Source organism: Stegostoma tigrinum, chromosome 8 (assembly GCF_030684315.1).
Source record: "Stegostoma tigrinum isolate sSteTig4 chromosome 8, sSteTig4.hap1, whole genome shotgun sequence".
NCBI lineage: Eukaryota > Metazoa > Chordata > Chondrichthyes > Orectolobiformes > Stegostomatidae > Stegostoma > Stegostoma tigrinum.
Genome location: NC_081361.1, coordinates 103083550 through 103098515, shown reverse-complemented (window position 1 = coordinate 103098515; position 14966 = coordinate 103083550). Strand labels below are relative to the sequence as shown.

Here is a 14966-nt window from a genome sequence, read left to right as displayed (position 1 = left end):
ACAGAGCCCTGTGGAACTCCACTCACCACTGACTTCCAGGCAGAATATTTTCCTTCTACTACCACTCGCTGTCTTCTGTTGGCCAGCCAATTCTGTATCCAAGCAGCTAAGTTCCCCTGTATCCCATTCCTCCTGACCTTCTGAATGAGCCTACCATGGGGAACCTTGTCAAATGCCTTACTGAAGTCCATATACACCACATCCACAGCTCGACCCTCATCAACCTTTCTAGTCACATCCTCAAAAAACTCGATAAGGTTTGTAAGGCATGACCTACCCCTCACAAAGCCGTGTTGACTGTATTTGATCAAGCCATGCTCTTCCAGATGGTCATAAATCTTATCCCTCAGAATCCTTTCTAACACCTTGCAGACGACTGACGTGAGACTTACCGGTCTATAATTGCCGGGGATTTCCCTATTTCCTTACTTGAAGAGAGGAATTACATTTGCCTCTCTCCAGTCCTCAGGTACGACTCCAGTGGAGAGCGAGGATGCAAAGATCTTCGCAAGTGGCGAAGCAATTGCATTTCTCGCTTCCCAAAGCAGCCGAGGACAAATCTGATCCAGAATTAGGAGCTGGAGATCAGAGAATAAGGTTTGGTGAATGGAGAAGAGATTTATAAATTAGAGGAATTGGTAATAGAATCAAAGGTTGGAAAATGGAATTATGAAAATGGAATAATATCTGGAGAAGGAGCATCTTCTGGGTCTAATCAAACAAACAGATCAACAATTGATATGGGTTTACAGTGTGAGACTTGTCTCATTTCCCTGCTTCCCAAGGATTCCCAAACAAAAGTTTAAAAAACACCAAGTGAGAAGGACACTGACATTGTGATTGACACTTACCCTCTTGCCTGCCTTTCCAGGAGCACCAATAGGTCCTTGAATTCCTCTCGGACCCTGCAATCAGAGTGTAGATACTGTTAGGCAGACCCACCATCACAATACAGCAGAGAACAACCGGCCTCCCATTCCCCCCACCAGATCCTCACGGTTACAAACAATATTCCCCCCACGGATCCTCACAGTTACAAACATTCCCCCCCAACAGATCCTCACAGTTACAAACAATATTCCCCCCACGGATCCTCAGGGTCACAAACAATATTCCCCCCACCAGAGACAGAATGACAGCTGGATCCAGATGATACAGCACAGGAAGAGGACATTCAGCCCATTGATACTGTACCGGCTCTATGAAGGATTTATTCAATGAGCCACACTTCCCACTCCATCCCTGTTGAACTTGTATTTCCCTTTCCCAGTATTTTCTTGATTCCCTTTTGAAAGCTGTGATTGAATCTGCTCCCCAGCCCCCCACCCCCACCCCCCACTTTCAGGCAGCACATTCAGGTCCCAACAGCTCACTGGGTAAAACACACCTCTCCCGCTCTGGGATTTTTCCCCAACTCCCCTTAATCTGTCTCCCTCTGCTCACAGAACTCCTGCCCCTGGAAACACGGCCTCCTGATTTACTCAGTTAACGAGGATGATGCTATGGGAGGGGTAGGCATGAGGGAAGGCCCGCGCTATTGGTTGGGAGAGAATACCGGGTTCCTGTAGGACCTGAGCATTCACCACAATCTTCAAACATCCCTAGGCATGGGGAAGCTGCCAAAGGGCTAGAGATGAGTAATTGTCACATGAAGGAGTGTTAGGAGAAGGAATCAGATTAACATGATGCTGCGTGAAGATTCAGAAGCAATAATCAGGGAGCGTAGTTCCCTGATAGCAGCATCACAAGTGGATAAGGTGGTCAAGAAGGCATTTGTTTGGAAGGTGCTGCCTGAGGATCTTTGGTGAGTTTCTGCAGTGCATCTTGTAGATAGTACACACTGCTGCGACTGAGCTTTGGTGGTGGAGGGAGTGGGATGTTTGTGGATGTGGTGCCAATCAAGCGGCTGCTTTGCCCTGGACAGTGTCGAGCTTCCTGAGTGTTGTTGGGGCTTCACCCATCCAGGCAAGTGGGGAGTATTCCATCACACTCCTGGGCTTGTGCCTTGTAGATGGTGGACAGGCTTTGGGGGGGGTCAGGAGGTGAGTTACTCGCCACAGTATTCTTAGCCTCTGATTCAATTGGCTGATGGTAAAGGGCTATGGGAGGCAGATTTGAAGTTTTGGGAAGAAATGCAGTGGATAACATGAGCTGACATAGGAGCATAAATAGGCCATTCAGCACATCGAGTCTGCTTCAGCAATCAATGAGACATTGGCTGATCTGATAATCCTCAACTCCATTTTCCTCTCTTTTCCCCACAACCCTCAGTTCCTTTCCAGGTTAAAAACCCATCTATCTCTTTAGAATTCAATCAGACCCCTCAAAAACATTCAATGTTTTGGCTTTAACTGGTTTCTGTTGCAGTGAATTCCACAGGATCCCCACTCTCTGGGTGAAGACATTTCTCCCCATCTCAGTCCTAAATGGCCGACCCTGTATGCTGAGACTGTCTCCCCTGGTTCTCCCCCTACCAGGGCAACAACTGCTCTGCATGAAGTCTGTCCAAACCTGTTAGAATTTTATACATTTCAGTCAGGTTCCTTCTCACGCTTCTAAACCCCAATGAGTACAGACCCAGTCAAAGCAGTCTCTCCTCACAGGACAGTCCCACTACCCTGAGTACCCACTGTGTGGGCCGTCACTGCACTCTCCCAATGCCAAGGAATAGGACAGAAAGTAGGGAAAGGGTCAGGATTCTAACTTCAGGCACAACAGAGAAAAGGGGCAACATGAGAACGGGGGCCAGTCAATGCAGGACTGAGGGTGTTGTACTAAAACGCACTCAGTATATGAAACAAGGTAAATGAGTTTGGAGCACAGATTGAAACTGGTGGGTATGAGGTTGTGGGTATCACAGAGACGTGGCTTCAAGGGGACCAGGGCTGGGAATTAAATATCCAGGGGTACACATCCTATCGAAAGGACGGGCCGATGGGCAGAGGGGGCGGGGTTTGGCTTGTTAGTGAGAAATGGAAGTGAATCGATAGAAAGAAGTGATCTCGGGTTAGAAAGTGTAGAACCTGTGTGGGTAGAGTTGAGGAACCACAACGGGAAAAAGAGCCTGAAGGGAGAGTGTGAAGGCCTCCTTGCAGCAGTCAGGATGTGGGGAGGAAAATAAATCAGGAGATAGAAAAGGCGTGTGAGAAAGGCACCACTACAGTAGTGATAGGGACTTCAATGTGCGGGGGGAGTGTGAAAGTCAGGTTGGTACTGGGTCTCAGGCAAAGAAACTTGCAGAAAATCCACAAGATGTTTAGTTTTGGAGCAGCTTGTGGCAGAGTCCACGAGAGAACAGGCAGTTCTGGATTTGGTGATGTTTAAAGAGACTTAATTAGGGAGCTGAAGGCGATGGTAACCCTCGGGGACAGTGACGGTAATATGATAGAATTCACCCTGCAGTGTGAGTAAAGGCAACTGGAAAGACATGTGGCAGGAGCTGGCCAGAGTTGATGGGAAGGGCAGCCTCGCAGGGAAGAGAGTGGAGCAGCAATGGCAGGAGTTTCTGGGAGTAATTCAGGAGGCACAGCAGAAATTTATCACAAGGAAGAAGAAACACACCAAGGGGAGGATGACGCTGATAAGGGGAGCCAGGGGCAGCGTAAAAGCAAGAGACAAAGCTTACAATGTGGTGAAGGTCTGTGGGAAACCTCTAAAAACCAGCAGAGGACAATTAAAAATAAACAGTAAAGTAGGAGACGATGAACTATGGAAGGAAGTCGGCTAGTAATGTAAAAGAAGATTGTAAGAGGATTTTTAAGATATCTGAAAGGTAAGAGAGAGGCAAGAGTGGACATTGAGCTGCTGGGAAATGAGGCTGGAGAAGTAGTAATGGGGAACAAAGAAATGGCAGAGGAACTGAACAGGTACTTTGCATCAGTCTTCAGGTGGAAGACTTCAGCAGTATACCACAACTTCAGGGGCAGGGGCAGGGCAGGGGTGGGTGTAGTGGCCGTCACGAAGGGGAAGGCACTGGGGAAGCTGCAAGGTCACTGGTGGATAAATGTCCCAGACCAGATGGACTACATCCCAGGGATTCTGAAGGGGATACCTGAGGAGATTGTGGAGGCATTGGTGGTGATCTTTCAGGAATCACTGGAGTCAGGGAGGGTCCCAAAGAACTGGAATGTGGCCAATGTAACACCCCCCTGTTTAAGGAGGGAGGGAGGCAGAGATGAGGAACTACAGGCTGATTAGCCTGAACTCAGTCATTAGTTAGACTTTAGAGCCTATGATTAAGGATGAGAGTGTAGTGTACTTGCAATAATATGGTAAGATAGGGCTGAGTCAGCATGGCTTCATCAACATTTCAGAATTCTTTGAGGGGGTAACGAGCGAGTTAGATGTGGGAGAACCAATGGACATAATCTATTTGTATTTCTAAAAGACCATTGACATGGTGCGACTCAGGAGGCTGCTAAATAGTGTTTGGGGCAAGGTATTGGCATGGCTAGAGGATTGGCTGACTGGCAGAAGGTGGAGGGTGGGAATAAAGGGGTCTTTTTCAGGATGGCATCTTGTGACTAGCGGAGTTCTGCAGGGGTCTGTTCTGGACCACAGCTATCCGCGTTACACATTAACGATCTGGATGGAGGAACTGAGGGCTTGTTGCTAAGTTTGTAGGTCACACAAAGATGGGTGGAGGGACAGGTAGAGCTGAGGACACGGGGAGGCTGCAGAAGGACTCGGGCAGTTTGGGAAGTGAGCAAAGAAATGGCAGATGGAACACAATGTGGGAAGGTGTGAGGTTATACACTTTGGTCGGAAGAACAGAGGCAGAGGATATTCTCTAAATGGGGAAAGGTTTCAAAAAACTGAAGCACAAAGGGACTTAGGAGGCCCCAAGCTGAGGATTCTCTTAAGGTTAACATGCAGGTTCAGTTGGCAGTTAGGAAGGAAAATGCAATGTTAACATTCATTTCAAGAGCGTTAGAATGCAAGAGCAGGGATGTTCTGCTGAGGCTGTATAAGGCTCTGGTCAGACTGTATTGGGAATATTGTGAGCAGTTGTGGGCCCTGTATTTAAAGAAGGAAGTGTTGGAGGAGATCCAGAGGAGGTTTACAATAATGATCCTAGGAACAAAATCCTCATCATATGAGGAGGGGTTGAGGACTCTGGGTTGGTTCTTGATGGGAGTTTTGAAGGATTCAGGGGCGGGGGATGCACTTTGATTGAAACTCACAGAACACTGATAGACCTGGATAGAGTGGGCATGGAGAAGATGTTTCCACTGGCAGGAGAGACTGGGATGGCCCTTTAGTTCGGAGATAAGGAGGAATTTCTTCAGCCAGAGGATGGTGACCCATTGTCACAGACAGTTGTAGAGTCTATTTAAGGCAGAGATAGCTACGTTCTTCATTAAGGGAATCCAGGGTTACAGGGAAAATTACAGAGTCTCTACAGTGTGGAGACATGCCATTTGAATCACCAAGTCCACAGAGAGCCTCCAAAGAGCATCTTATGCAAACCCGCCCTGAATCCCTGCATTTCCCATGGCTAATCGACCTAATCTACACATCCCTTGATACTACGGGTAATTTAGCATGGCCAATCCACCTAGCCAGCACATCTTTGGACTGTGGGAGGAAACGGAGCACCCAGAGGAAACCCACACAGACACAGGGAGAACGTGCACACTCCACACGGACAGTCACCTGAAGCTAGAATTGAACAGCGATCACTGACACTGTGAGGCAGCAGTGCTAACCACTGAGCCACTGTGCCACCCTAATAACGGGCTCTAAAGTCTATCTAATGACTGAGGTCAGGCTAACCAGCCTATAGCTTCCTGTCTTCGGCCTCCCTACCTTCTTAAACAGGGGTGTGACGTCAACCATTTTCTAGTTCCCTGGGACCCTCCCGGACTTCAGGGATTGTTGAGGAGGCAGGAGAATGGATTTGAAAAACTCATCAGCCATAACAAAATGGCAGAGCAGAATCGATGGGCTGAATGGCCTAATCCTGCTCGTATACTTTATAGAGCCAAGTATATCCTTAGTTAGATCGAGAGACCAAAACTGCACGCAATACTCTGGCTGTGGTCTCACCAAGGCCCTGTATATCTGCAGTGAAACATCCCTATTCCTGAACTCCAGTCCTCTTGCAATGATGTGCAATGTACCGTTCCTGGTTAATTGCTGTACCTGCCTGTCTCCTTTCACGGATTGGTGAACCCAGACAACTAGGTCCTTTGTCCATCAACACTCCCAAGTATATCACCACTTAAATAAACGCTGCCTTTCTGTTTTCCACACCAAAGTGGATAACTTCACACTTCGCCATGTTGTACTGCATCTGCCACATGTTTGTTCACTCCCTCATGTTGACTAAATCACCTTGGAACCTCCTTCCACCCTCCTCACAGTTCTGCTCAGTATTGTATGGTCAGCAAACACAGAAATGTCGCATCTGGTTCGTCAAGAATAGCCAGGGATCCGAGCATAGATCCTTCTAGTACCCACCAGTCTCTGCAGACCATTCAATTATTCCCAAAACCTAGACTTCATTGCTGACAAAGATGGTTGTCCCAACAATCCATGATTCCAAAGGAATTTCGGTATGAACTTACAGGAAATAAGTGAACAGGATTACAATGGATATTGGAGGTGAATGGGACAAACAGAATTGTTTTACAAAGAGTCAGCACAGATCAGATGGTCCAAATAGCCTCATTCTGTGACATAATGATGTTAAATAACTCACTGAAAACCTGTCATGATTTTACCCCCCTCGATTAAACCCCCCAGAACCTTTTCTGCTCTGAGGAGAACAATCCCAGCTTTTCCAGTCTCTCCACATGCACAGAAGTTCCTTATCTCTGCTCCCATTCCAGGAAATCCTTTCCCAGAGGTCAGGGCCCAGTGTATGGGAACCCACTCAGATCCCAAAACTTCATTTGCCAAGACTGAGTTTAAATGTGTGTACTATGTCTAAAATAATAAAAGCCAGAATCTCGAATGCTTCATTTAACAATCTTACAATTTACTTATACCCTACAAACGGTGAGTGCAGGAACATCCCAGATCTCTCTGCTCCTCTGGCATATCTACCATTGAGTTACATGTGGAAGTTTAAACCAGTTACATTCAATGTGTGATCCTATAAAGTACAGTTTAATTTACCTGAGGACCTTCTTCACCTTCTTCACCTTTCAGTCCAGGTGATCCGGGAATTCCCTGTCACACAAGAGGAACAAGATCAATTCGAGTGAAATTGCAGGAGCTTTCTGCATCCAGGTTTACATTAGCTTCAACTGTTGGCTGCAGCCTGTTGGTGATTTATCACAGAACATCCTCACCGCACACAATGCCCTCCCATGGGAGAAACATCACAACAAGCAGCATGACAGAATCCACTTAAACCAATACGTTCTGTTCTAATGTAAATTAAAAGAAAGCGGTCATCAGGAAGTGATCAAGTTGTTGTAGGAACTTATCCAGCCTCTTTCACCAATCAACAGAGTTCAGTTTCTCAAGATCTTTTCCTGAGTTTTTCACGGGAGCTGCCCTTGGTTTTCAGGGTCTCCTTTATCTTTCTCATTAACTTCAATCTTACATAATCGAGTCACCATGGGAACAATCCGTTCTGGATTTGAATTTGGTGTTTGGATTTGAACAGAGACAGAACTAGAACAACTCTTCAATGCCCCCACGGCTTCATTCATGTTAAGCCAAAAACTGAAGGAAATTATCAATATCCCAGATATCACGTTGTTGAAATTGACACAAGGCAATGGGCAAAAATTAACAATGACTAATTTTACAAAATAACTAACACACTGCTACACTCCAAAAAGACATCCCAAAGCACTCTTGCGATCTCGAAGAGGTCCCAGTGATCCGATGAGTTCTGAATGAGATCCCAGTGACCCCGTGAGTTCTGAATGAGGTCCCAGTGGCCCCTTGAGTTCTGCATGAGGTCCCAGTGACCCCATGAGTTCTGAATGAGGTCCCAGTGACCCCGTGAGTTCTGAATGAGATCCCAAAGACCCCATGATTTCTTAATGATATCCCAGTGACCCCATGAGTTCTGAATGTGGTCTCAGTGACCCCATGAGTTCTGAATGAGGTCCCAGTGGCCCCTTGAGTTCTGAATGAGGTCCCAGTGACCCCTTGAGTTCTGAATACAGTCTCAGTGACCCCATGAGTTCTGAATGAGGTCCCAGTGGCCCCTTGAGTTCTGAATGAGGTCCCAGTGACCCCATGAGTTCTGAATGCGGTCTCAGTGACCCCATGAGTTCTGAATGAGGTCCCAGTGGCCCCTTGAGTTCTGAATGAGGTCCCAGTGAACCCATGAGTTCTGAATGAGGTCCCAGTGGCCCCTTGAGTTCTGAATGAGGTCCCAGTGAACCCATGAGTTCTGAATGAGGTCCATGTGACCCCATGAGTTCTGAATGAGGTCCCAGTGAACCCATGAGTTCTGAATGAGGTCCCAGTGGCCCCTTGAGTTCTGAATGAGGTCCCAGAGGCCCCATGAGTTCTGAATGAGGTCCCAGTGGCCCCTTGAGTTCTGAATGAGGTCACAGTGAACCCATGAGTTCTGAATGAGGTCCATGTGACCCCATGAGTTCTGAATGAGGTCCCAGAGGCCACATGATTTCTGAATGAGATCCCAGTGACCCCATGAGTTCTGAACGAGATCCCAGTGACCCCGTGAGTTCTGAATGAAATCCCCGTGACACCATGAGTTCTGAATGAGGTCCCAGTGACCGCATGAGTTCTGCATGAGGTCCCAGTGACCCCATGGTTTCTGAATGAGATCCCAGTGACCCCGTGAGTTCTGAATGAGATCCCCGTAACCCCATGAGTTCTGAATGAGGTCCCAGTGAAACCATGAGTTCTGAATGAGGTCCCAGTGGCCCCTTGAGTTCTGAATGAGGTCCCAGAGGCCCCATGAGTTCTGAATGAGGTCCCAGTGGCCCCTTGAGTTCTGAATGAGGTCCCAGAGGCCACATGATTTCTGAATGAGATCCCAGTGACCCCATGAGTTCTGAACGAGATCCCAGTGACCCCGTGAGTTCTGAATGAAATCCCCGTGACCCCATGAGTTCTGAATGAGGTCCCAGTGACCGCATGAGTTCTGCATGAGGTCCCAGTGACCCCATGGTTTCTGAATGAGATCCCAGTGACCCCGTGAGTTCTGAATGAGATCCCCGTAACCCCATGAGGTCTGAATGAGGTCCCAGTGACCGCATGAGTTCTGAATGAGATCCCAGTGACCCCATGAGTTCTGAATGCGGTCCCAGTGACCCCATGAGTTCTGAATGAGGTCCTTGTGACCCCATGAGTTCTGCATGAGGTCCCAGTGATGCCATGAGTTCTGAATGAGATCCCAGTGACCCCGTGAGTTCTGAACGCGGTCCCAGTGACCCCATGATTTCTGAATGAGGTCCCAGTGACCCCATGAGTTCTGAATGTGGTCCCAATGACCCCATGATTTCTGAATGAGATCCCAGTGACCCCATGAGTTCTGAATGAGGTCCCAGTGACCCCATAATTTCTGAATGAGATCCCAGTGACCCCATGAGTTCTGAATGAGAATCCAGTGAACCCATGAGTTCTGAATGAGGTCACAGTGACCCCATGAGTTCTGAATGAGATCCCCGTGACCCCATGAGATCTGAAGGAGGTCCCAGTGACCCCATGAGTTCTGAATGATGTCCAATACCGAGCTCCGGCTCTGCCCAATAGTGAGCCCCATCACTACCCAATACCGAGCCCTGGCGCTGCCCAATACCGAGCTCCAGCACTGCCCAATACTGAGCTCTCTTACTATCCTATACAAAGCACCGGCACTGCCCAATACCGAGCTCTGGTACTGCCCAGGACCGACCTACGCCACTGCCCAATATTGCGCTCCGGCTGTGCCCAATACCGAGCTCCAGCACTGCCCAGTACTGAGCTCCATCACTGCCCAATACCAAGGCCCCTTACTGCCGAATACCGAGCTGCCGCATTGCCCAATACCGAGCTCCGTTACTGCCCAATGCCGACCTCCCTTACTGCCCAATGCCGAGCTCCACTACTGCCCAATACCGAGCTCCATTACTGCCCAATACCGTGCTCCCTTACTGCCCAATACTGTGCTCCCTTACTGCCCAATACCGAGCTCCCTCACTGCCCAATACCGATCTCCTTAACTGCCCAATGCCGACCTCCCTTACTGCCCAATACTGTCAGAGATAATGGGAACTGCAGATGCTGGAGATTCCAAGATAATAAAATGTGAGGCTGGATGAACACAGCAGGCCAAGCAGCATCTCAGGAGCACAAAAGCTGACGTTTCGGGCCTAGACCCTTCATCAGAGAGGGGGATGGGGGGAGGGTTCTGGAATAAATAGGGAGAGAGGGGGAGGCGGACCGAAGATGGGGAGTAAAGAAGATAGGTGGAGAGGAGAGTATAGGTGGGGAGGTAGGGAGGGGATAGGTCAGTCCAGGGAAGACAGACAGGTCAAGGAGGTGGGATGAGGTTAGTAGGTAGCTGGGGGTGCGGCTTGGGGTGGGAGGAAGGGATGGGTGAGAGGAAGAACCGGTTCGGGAGGCAGAGACAGGTTGGGCTGGTTTTGGGATGCAGTGGGTGGGGGGGAAGAGCTGGGCTGGTTGTATGGTGCAGTGGGGGGAGGGGATGAACTGGGCTGGTTTAGGGATGCAGTGGGGGAAGGGGAGATTTTGAAACTGGTGAAGTCCACATTGATACCATATGGCTGCAGGGTTCCCAGGCGGAATATGAGTTGCTGTTCCTGCAACCTTCGGGTGGTATCATTGTGGCAGTGCAGGAGGCCCATGATGAACATGTCATCAAGAGAATGGGAGGGGGAGTGGAAATGGTTTGCGACTGGGAGGTGCAGTTGTTTGTTACGAACTGAGCGGAGGTGTTCTGCAAAGCGGTCCCCAAGCCTCCGCTTGGTTTCCCCAATGTAGAGGAAGCCGCACCGGGTCCCCCTCCCATTCTCTTGATGACATGTCCATCATGGGCCTCCTGCACTGCCACAATGATACCACCCGAAGGTTGCAGGAACAGCAACTCATATTCCGCCTGGGAACCCTGCAGCCATATGGTATCACTGCCCAATACTGTGCTCCCTTACTGCTCAATACCGAGCTCCCTCACTGCCCAATACCGATCTCCTTAACTGCCCAATACCGAGTTCCATTACTGTCCAATACCGAGCTCCATTACTGTCCAATACCGAGCTCCATTACTGCCCAATACCGAGCTCCCTTTCTGTCCAATACCGTGCACTGATACTGCCCAATATCGAGCACAAGCACTGCCCAACACTGAGCTCCTTAACTGTCCAATACCGAGCTCCGGCTCTGCCCAATAGCGAGTTCCATTACTGCCCAATACCGAGCTCTGGCACTGCCCAATACCGAGCTCCCTTACTGCCCAATACCGAGCACCAGCACTGACCAATACCGAGCTCCAGCACTGACCAATACCGAGCTGCATTACTGCCCAATACTGAGCTCTGGCACTGCCCAATACCGACCTCCCTTACTGCCCATTACCGAGCTCCATTACTGCCCAATACTGAGCTCTCTTCCTGCCCAATACCGGGCTCCCTTACTGCCCATTACAGAGCTCCATTACTGCCCAATACCGTGCTCCCTTACTGCCCAATAGAGTGCTCCATTACTGCCCAACAGCGAGCTCCCTTACTGTCCGAGACCGAGCTCCGGAACTGCCCAATACCGAGCTGCATTACTGCCCAATATTGAGCTCTGGCATTGCCCAATACCGACCTCCCTTACTGCCCATTTCCGAGCTCCATTACTGCCCAATACCGAGCTCCCTTACTGCCCAACTGAGAGCTCCATTACTGCCCAATACCGAGCTCCCTTACAGCCCAAAACTGAGCTCCATTACTGCTCAATACCGAACTCCGGCACTGCCCAATACAGAGCTCCTTAACTGCCCAATACCAAGCACCCTTACAGTCCAATACCAAGCTCCATTACTGCCCAATACCGAGCACCAGCACTGTCCAATACCGAGCTCCATTACAGCCCATTACCGAGCTCCATTACTGCCCAATACTGAGCTCCTTTCCTGCCCAATACCGGGCTCCCTTACTGCCCATTACAGAGCTCCATTACTGCCCAATACTGAGCTCTGGCACTGCCCAATACCGACCTCCCTTACTGCCCATTACCGAGCTCCATTACTGCCCAATACTGAGCTCCCTTCCTGCCCAATACCGGGCTCCCTTACTGCCCATTACAGAGCTCCATTACTGCCCAATACCGTGCTTCCTTACTGCCCAATAGAGTGCTCCATTACTGCCCAACAGCGAGCTCCCTTACTGTCCGAGACCGAGCTCCGGAACTGCCCAATACCGAGCTGCATTACTGCCCAATACTGAGCTCTGGCATTGCCCAATACCGACCTCCCTTACTGCCCATTTCCGAGCTCCATTACTGCCCAATAGAGAGCTCCATTACTGCCCAATACCGACCTCCCTTACTGCCCAATAGAGAGCTCCATTACTGCCCAATACCGAGCTCCCTTACTGCCCAAAACTGAGCTCCATTACTGCTCAATACCGAACTCCGGCACTGCCCAATACAGAGCTCCTTAACTGCCCAATACCAAGCACCCTTACAGTCCAATACCAAGCTCCATTACTGCCCAATACCGAGCACCAGCACTGTCCAATACCGAGCTCCATTACAGCCCAATACTGAGCTCCATTACTGTCCAATACCCAGCACCAGCACTGTCCAATACCAAGCTCCATTACTGCCCAATACCGAGCACCAGCACTGTCCAATACCGAGCTCCATTACTGTCCAATACCGAGCTCCATTACTGCCCAATACTGCGCTCCATCACTGCCCAATACCGAGCTCTGGCCCTGCCCAATACCGAGCTCCATTACTGACCAATACCGACCTCCGGCACTGCCCAATACTGAGCTCCCTTACTGCCCAATACCGAGCTCCCTTTCTGTCCAATACCGTGCTCTGATACTGCCCAATATCGAGCACTAGCACTGCCCAAAACCGAGCTCCTTAAATGCCCAATAACGAGCTCCCTTACTGTCCAATACCGACCTCCGGCTCTGCCCAATAGCGAGCTCCATTACTGCCCAATACCGAGCTGCATTACTGCCCAATACTGAGCTCTGGCACTGCCCAATACCGACCTCCCTTACTGCCCATTACCGAGCTCCATTACTGCCCAATACTGAGCTGCCTTCCTGCCCAATACCGGGCTCCCTTACTGCCCATTACAGAGCTCCCTTACTGCCCAAAACTGAGCTCCATTACTGCTCAATACCGAACTCCGGCACTGCCCAATACAGAGCTCCTTAACTGCCCAATACCAAGCACCCTTACAGTCCAATACCAAGCTCCATTACTGCCCAATACCGAGCACCAGCACTGTCCAATACCGAGCTCCATTACAGCCCAATACTGAGCTCCATTACTGTCCAATACCCAGCACCAGCACTGTCCAATACCGAGCTCCATTACTGTCCAATACCGAGCTCCATTACTGCCCAATACCGAGCTCTGGCCCTGCCCAATACCGAGCTCCATTACTGACCAATACCGACCTCCGGCACTGCCCAATACTGAGCTCCCTTACTGCCCAATACCGAGCTCCCTTTCTGTCCAATACCGAGCTCCCTTTCTGTCCAATACCGTGCTCTGATACTGCCCAATATCGAGCACTAGCACTGCCCAAAACCGAGCTCCTTAAATGCCCAATAACGAGCTCCCTTACTGTCCAATACCGACCTCCGGCCTTGCCCAATACCGCGCTCCGGCACTGCCCAATACCGAGCTCCAGCACTGACAATACCGAGCTCTGGCGCTGCCCAATACCGAGCTCCCTTACTGCCCAATACCGAGCACCAGCACTGACCAATACCAAGCTCCGGCACTGCCCAATTCCGACCTCCCTTATTGCCCAATCCCGAGCTCCATGACTGCCCAATACCAAGCTCCCTTACTGACCTATACCAAGCTCTGGCACTGCCCAATACCGAGCTCCCTTACTGCCCAATACCGAGCTATGGTACTGCCCAGGACCAAGCTCCCTTACTGACCTATACCAAGCTCTGGCACTGCCCAATACCGAGCTCCCTTACTGCCCAATACCGAGCTATGGTACTGCCCAGGACCAAGCTCCATTACAGCCCAATACCGAGCTCCCTTTCTGTCCAATACCGTGCACTGATACTACCCAATATCGAGCACAAGCACTGCCCAATACCAAGCTCCCATACTGTCCAATACCGAGCTCCGGCTCTGCCCAATAGTGAGCTCCATTACTGCTCAATACCGAGCCCTGGCGCTGCCCAATACCAACCTCCAGCCTTGCCCAATACTGAGCTCCGGCACTGCCCAATACCGAGCTCTGGCGCTGCCCAATACCGAGCACCAGCACTGACCAATACCAAGCTCCGGCACTGCCCAATTCCGACCTCCCTTATTGCCCAATCCCGAGCTCCATGACTGCCCAATACCAAGCTCCCTTACTGACCTATACCAAGCTCTGGCACTGCCCAATACCGAGCTCCCTTACTGCCCAATACCGAGCTATGATACTGCCCAGGACCAAGCTCCATTACTGCCCAATACCAAGCTCCCTTTCTGTCCAATACCGTGCACTGATACTACCCAATATCGAGCACAAGCACTGCCCAATACCAAGCTCCCATACTGTCCAATACCGAGCTCCGGCTCTGCCCAATAGTGAGCTCCATTACTGCCCAATACCGAGCCCTGGTGCTGCCCAATACCAACCTCCAGCCTTGCCCAATACTGAGCTCCGGCACTGCCCAATACCGAGCTCTGGCGCTGCTCAATACCGAGCACCAGCACTGACCAATACCAAGCTCCGGCACGGCCCAATACCGACCTCCCTTATTGCCTAATCCCGAGCTCCATGACTGCCCAATACCAAGCTCCCTTACTGACCTATACCAAGCTCTGGCACTGCCCAATACCGAGAT

The 14966-nt window shown here is 50.2% G+C and overlaps 1 protein-coding gene across 5 annotated transcripts in view; it reads right to left on the bottom strand.

Annotated features, from left to right (window-relative positions):
- Positions 1 to 14966, bottom strand: part of col11a1a (collagen, type XI, alpha 1a) — a 432184-nt gene that overhangs the window by 189387 nt on the left and 227831 nt on the right. For all 5 annotated transcript variants that reach the window (XM_059648209.1, XM_059648208.1, XM_059648211.1 and 2 more), the window contains 2 exons: positions 7123 to 7176; positions 852 to 905 (listed from right to left, as the gene is read on the bottom strand). In XM_059648209.1, coding sequence (XP_059504192.1) covers positions 852 to 905; positions 7123 to 7176 — 108 coding nt within the window. The remainder of the gene's footprint in view (positions 1 to 851; positions 906 to 7122; positions 7177 to 14966) is intronic.